Consider the following 7,500-nt stretch of genomic DNA (forward strand, 5'->3'; position numbering starts at 1 on the left):
ATATATATATATATATATATATATATATACAAATAATTATATGCGCATATATATGCACGTATACATATACATATATATATATACACGTATACACATACACACACATACATAAATGAATACAACTATATGCCTTTGCTCATATATATATATATATATATATACATGCGTGTATGTGTAGAAATATATGAGTATATGTGTGCGTGAGTTTGTGTATTTATATATATGTGTGTGTGTGTGTGTGTGTGTGTGTGTGTGTGTGTGTGTGTGTATTTATATATATATATATATTATATATATGTATATATATGTTCGTAAGAAGTGCAGGCACAGATATGCGTACAAATATGAATAGATAATAGTCTCCGTATACAATATAGCATAACACATATTGTTAACAATTCATCGTTACCCTACTTACTGGAGACGCCGCATATGTGCTTATGTGTATATCCATATACACATGTACATCTGGATTCCTATATACGGTGTGTGGACATATACATACATGCATATATATGCATGATATACATATATATATACATATATATATATATATATATATATATATATATATATATATATATATATATATATATATATATATATATATATATATATATATAATAGCTGCTTGTCCGTTTCTTGTATGGCGGCACGTAACAATAGCGAACGAGGAAATGATACAACATATCCGCATACATACATTACATAGATGCATACATATATACATACATACATACATACTTACATACATGCATACATACACGATACCAAACACATGGATATTTGTATGCACCTATGTCTATAATATGTATGTGCCAATGTGAGTCTGTGTGTGTGTGTGTGTGTGTGTGTGTGTGGAAACTAATAATATCGTCATTACCTATTCGTCTCTACATTTTCATCTGCCATTTTCTCTACACGTAAGAGATCTCTATTGATAATCTGCCTTCCTATTATTTTGTCTACCATTACGTGGTCGCAAATCAGAGTAAAAGCGTGTGACCGTGTGTCTGTCTCTGTGTCTATTGAAATGTACATGTGTGTTTATATGTGCGTATCAGTGTGTAAATGTATGTTTGGTAGTCCAAAAATTGTTGAACTATATTTTCACCTGGTTTGTTAGCGCTATTGTTGAGCAGCAGCGTTCGTATCCGCGCTAAATCGTAACAGCCATTGTGTCTGCTATATCGCCATATTTGATGTGTGCGCGTATATGTATAAAAGCTGCATAAACAAATATATGAATACATATATATGCCTCTGCGTGTATGATATATATATATATATATATATATATAGACCGTAATTCCTCGCCTTGTCTTGGTTCACCTATCGTGCTTCACCTATCGCGGTTTATTATTTAAGCTTACGTTGATTCCTCCGTGGTGTTGTTTTGCATTTATAATGAAATAAATATATACAAATTATAAAGATAATAGTAATAATAACATATGCAGTACAGTACTGTTTTTACTTTGCGGATTTTCATCTATTGTGTGTCGTTTTGGAACGTAACAGCCGCAATAGTCGAGGGATTACTGTATATGTGTGTGTATATATATATATATATATATATATATATATATATATATATATATATATATATATATATATGTATATATATATATATATATATATATATACATATATAGCCGCAGGATTGGCTCTGCGGTAAGTAACTAGCTTACCAACCTCATGGTTCCAGGCTCAGCCCTACGGCGTGGCATCTTGGGCGAGTGTTTTCCACTATAGCTTCGGGCCGGCCAAAGCCTAGTGAGTGGATTTGGTAGACGTAAACTGAAAGCAGCCCGTCGTATATATATATATTTATAGATAGATAGATAGATAGATAAGAAAGAAGAAAACCAAAGCTAGACAATGTTTCAACCCAAATCGTAATAACCATTGTTAGAGTAAAATACGTTTTCACGTTATCCATTAATGGTTGTTTGTACCCTTCTCCGATATCTTCCTCCTCCCATTCTGCCTATGTTTTGCATGTTTTTCTCTTGTTTCTTTTTTTTTTGGGGGGGGGGGGGGGGGGGATATAACTTGAAACCAAATGCTCTATTCATTGCTAACCACAAGCTCATCTTTTAATTAAAAATATTCCTTGAAAGTGAGTTAATAGGTTCGCATAATATAAAATATATCTGCTTCAGTTTGAATATCATCGAATAATAGATGAGAGCCAGAAACAAAAAACTCGAATTTCAAATGTGTTCCTCTTTATTTCATTTTAGGTCCAGAATACTGGGGTAAACTCAACCACGAGTGGACACTCTGTGACATAGGAAAACAACAATCACCTATCAATATCGATCCTAAGTTACTGGTTTATGATCCTAATCTGAGGCCATTTAAGATGGAAAGAAAACGGGTAAGTCTTCCACTCTTTATACACACGCGCGCGCGCGCGCACACAGGTATATATATATATGTATATATATATATATATTTATGTAATTTTGGTAAATACATCTGTTAAAACGAGTTAATTATAAAACATATATAAAGTAGACGCAAACTTACTACAGATATTCATACAGCTAGTAAATTTATATAATTGATGAAGGCAGTGATTTTTTTTTTGGTGTTCTCCGTAGTAAATCTTAGTAAGAAAAATAAACACTGCTTAGCAAGTCAGTAATTTCTAAATGTCGATATTGCTGTTATTATTCTGAAGCAATTCCGCTGGTAGCATTAATATGTTGTCTTCCTAGAACAGGAAGAAAAGACAATGTCATACGAAGATTTACTTATGTTTTGACCTTTCTCGGAAACAAAGTAAATTCCATCGTAATGAACCTGTCCACTTTGTTTCAGACAGGCGCCATCAAGAAGTACTTAACAATTCTGAATGTAAAGTTTTTTTTTTGTATTAATTCTATAAAGAGATAAATAGGTTCTACTTGTTTTTTAACCGTAAGTTAGATAATCTTGATCAAATAGATCTCATATTCAAGGTATTTCAAATATGACAGCTACATCTATGAAGAGAAAATAGAGTCACATTAGCGAAGATAGTAGGATGTGACCTGAAGGAAATTTGGCTGCCCTTTCTAGCAAGCAGTGTAGTAGGATAAGGGCCCCTCCTTTGAGATGAGATAAGAGGGTGTTACTAACAAATAATCGAAGCTGTTAAATATAAGCAACATTTTCATTATGAAAACAAATGAGAATCATCTATGTTGTTGAATGGTCTAGAAACAACAGCTAATTCGCCTGCAGTTTACACTTTATTGGCTTAAATAAAAAATGGCACATATGAAAACGTAATACTTGATACTACAATACAGAATCATGACTTCTTGAATAGCGTCGATCCTATAGTTGATTGGGTAAACCTAGAGCAACGGAGAGTGTCTTGGATTGATTATTCGGCCTATTGGAAAATGTAGCCAATTCTTTCACAAATAAAATCTTATGTGTCTTAAACAAAGAACCAAGCATTAGAAAATGTAGTCCCTGATATGAAAAATAGAGAGAATGGTCCCAAATTGAGTGTCTTTAAACAAAGATACTCCTATGAATTTTCTGGTTTAGTACCATCTGTCCAGAATCACCCGATTTTTATCCCCAGGTGCATCGTTTCTCTGTTGACCTTGTTAGCCACAAGTCCTTTTATTCTAATAACTGTTTTTCCTTGAACTGCTTCTCTCTGGAAGCCACTACCATCATCTTGTTTTCCTCTATTCTATGATATTCAGCCATTTAAGCTTTCATTCAGCTGCGTTAGGAGGCCCTCTTTTCCACTTCCTTTGTAGTCCCATACGTTACAGAGACCTCAAGATTTCAGGAGAAAAATCTGTATATACAAAGAACCTTAATTTGTTTTAAATACATTCGATAAGAGTTAATCTGCAACGCAAGCAAGAATAGCAACTAAATGTTAATTATGTCCATAGTGGTATGCCTAGTGTTCAGGGTACAAACCCGGGGTTATAAAACAAACTCCGTGGGTAAAATACCTACCTACTGTCGATCATTCGGCTTGCATACAAAATAACCTATTGAGCAGTCATCAATCTAATGATTCATGATTCAATCACCACCCATGAATCTAAATAACATATATTAAAATACATTTTATTGATTCAGGTCTTTTTTTGTTTTCCGCCATTTTGAAAGCTAATACTGGTTAATAAAAATACATATAGAAATACAAAAGACAAGACTACTTTCGTTTTGAAGGGAAAGAAAAGCTATCAAAGGTAAACTTCTAAAGACTTTCATTGATTGATGAGAAGTCTGAATGTAAGCAGTGATTTAAGTTGTTTTAATTAACGTTCTAACTCCTGTTGCCCGTTACACATCGTTCTTCATTTTATTTTTTGTTCTTAATTATATTACTCTCGAGACTAAGTTTCTATCCGCCGCCTATCTCCCACTACCTTTCTTCTCTTTTCACTCCTTCTCACTCTCAACACACACACACACACACACACACACACACATCGTTATACACATGCGTACTTACTATCTGCATCTATAAGCTTATATATATGAATTTATGCTATAACTTTTCCAATGGTTTGCTAACATCCTTTCTCAAACTCAGCTAGTTATAATGCACCATATATACACATACATATAAGTGCGTACACACACACACATACACACTCATATCTTTATATATACATATGTATATATATATATATGCATTATATATGTATAAATACGTATACAATAAGACGTACACACGCATATTCATATATCTATGTATGTATATATATATATATATATATATTATGTATATTAATATATGCATATATATATATATGTATATATATATATATATATATATATATATATATATATATATATATATATATATATATATATATATATATATATACGAACACACGTATAGAAACTCATATGCGTATATATGTATACTCTTACTAATATATGTTTTTGAATAATATATATATATATTCATAACTAAGTACACACATATTTTTGTTATTTTTCTTACATTTCCATTTGTCTCGTTCTGCTTCAATGTAATTTGTTCTCTCTTCTTCTCCATTCATTTCATGTCTTCTATCACTTATGTATTTCAGCAATATATATATATATATATATATATGTATATATAAGGCAGTGAGTATTTTCACGGTAAATAGCATACGTACACATTCTTACACACGTTCACATACACGTATGCACACACATACTTAAATTATGACGTAAATAGGGATATATAATAAACATACATTTATATATATATATATATATATATATATATATATATATATATATATATGTGCGTGTGTGTGTGTGTGTGTGTGTGTGTGTGTGTGTGTGTGTGTGTGTGTGTGTGTGTATGTATGTATGTATATACGCACATATATATGTATATACACACACACACAAACACACACACATACATACATATATATTCACATACATAGACACATAGACAGACACATACTTCATCTTCCATTTCTATATTTTCTCACCGTTTGTCGTTTAATAACTTTATAATCTCCTCCTACCTCTCTCTCTCTCTCTCTCTCTCTCTCTCTCTCTCTCTCTCTCTCTCTCTCTCTCTCTCACTCGCTCTCCTTCCATCCTTGTCTGTCTTAATCTTATATGTAAATTATCCTTTTCTCTTCCTGTATATATACCCGCAAGTGTGACTGCGTTTACTTCCCCATCACATTGTCCAGGGTTCAACCCCACCTGCATAACACCTTAGGCAAATATCTTCTTATTTCTTTACTGTCCACAACGGGCTACACACAGAGGGGACAAACAAGGACAGACAAACGGATTAAGTCGATTATATCGACCCCAGTGCGTATATATATATATATATATATATATATATATATATATATATATATATATATATATATATATATATATATATATATATACATATCTGTAAAAATATGTGACACTTATTCGGTAGCCATGATAAAACTCCGAGTTTCGGATGCCGGGGTGGGAACGCATGCCAACATCTCTTTAGTTATCCGTCCATTGAAAATTCCTGTGAAATATGACCGTTAAACAAAGGGAAATTGCTGTGTGGTTGACCGTTATTAAGACAAAAGAGCTATAGACCGTTAAGTAAGGGTAGGGGGTAAAGGTAAGGGAGTAGAAAATTCTATAGTGTTCGCGTAAGCGCACCAATCTGTACATTCGCCTATACGTATATACTAAACCACCTTCGCTTGAAACACACACATGCTCACCCACATACTCGCTAAAAACTATACATATATATCCCCGCAAACACGGGTAGCCCCGCAAACACGGGTATCCCCGCAAACACGGGTATCCCCGCATACACACACTCACACACACGCACTCAACAACCTCGCACACATACACACGCACGCAAAAAAATTTATAGGGCTAAAAGCAAAATACAGAAGAAAGTGTGAGAAAGCTATAAGGTTAAAACGCGTCTAATATGCGCATATTTTCGCATGCACGCACATACATCTATATACGCACGTACCCGCACGCATGCACACATTCACAAGCGCGCACATAAGAGAAATTTTCATCCCGGTGGCCAGCAGGAGTAATAAAGTCAATAGACAACACAGTTTCATATAAATAATGTACAAACAATTTACGTGTTTATACACAAAATAGGTGACCTTTAACAGGACACCTTACATGCTGGAAAGGGCAGTTAATGCCCATACTACAAATAAGAACAATTTCAAAGCGAATGAAAATAAATATATTTTTTTGTAGTTACCCTCAGACTCGAGTGTGTATGTATGTATGTATGTATGTATGTATTATGTATAGTTGTGTGAAGATATACATACAGAGGGAAATGTCTATAACACAAAATTTCGACAACATTGAATGAATAAACAAATATACACTATTCTATACCTTTCTATACGCAATTATATACAAGCCTATACACAATTTTCAACTCATACAAACATACAAATCGCTCCGTTCGGTGGGTGGGGCTGTGTATGTATATATGCATATATATATATATATATATATATATATATATATATATATATATATATATATATATATATATATATATATATATATACATGTGTATGTATGTATGTATGTATGTACAGATGTGTGTGTGTGTGTATGTGTTTGTGAGTGCGTTTAGCGTGAGGAATTTTATGTTCAAAAGTGATTTCGTAGTCGATAGATTTTAATTAGAAACGGCACACAGAGGGGAAAGTTAACAAAAATATTTCCGAATACATTGTCTCGATATTGTTTTATCATGACCAAGTTAATTATTTAACCGAAAGTACAACGCATATATGTACACTGATGTACATAGAAACACACACACACATGCACACACACACACATGCACACACACACACATATTCACACATACGCACAGACTCATATATATAAATCTTTGTTTCCCTTTATGAATATATATATACACTTATATATAAATGTATATATATATATATATATATATATAAATATATATATATATATATATATATATATATATATATATATATATATATA

At 32.5% G+C, this 7,500-nt stretch overlaps 1 protein-coding gene across 1 annotated transcript in view; it reads left to right on the forward strand.

Annotated features, from left to right (window-relative positions):
- LOC106868317 (carbonic anhydrase-related protein 10-like) overlaps positions 1-7,500 on the forward strand; it is a 636,113-nt gene that overhangs the window by 459,339 nt on the left and 169,274 nt on the right. The window contains exon 3 of the mRNA XM_089359237.1: positions 2,247-2,383. Within this exon, the coding sequence (XP_089215363.1) occupies positions 2,247-2,383 (137 nt within the window). The remainder of the gene's footprint in view (positions 1-2,246; positions 2,384-7,500) is intronic.

Source organism: Octopus bimaculoides, chromosome 11 (assembly GCF_046866305.1).
Source record: "Octopus bimaculoides isolate indiv1 chromosome 11, ASM4686630v1, whole genome shotgun sequence".
Lineage (NCBI taxonomy): Eukaryota > Metazoa > Mollusca > Cephalopoda > Octopoda > Octopodidae > Octopus > Octopus bimaculoides.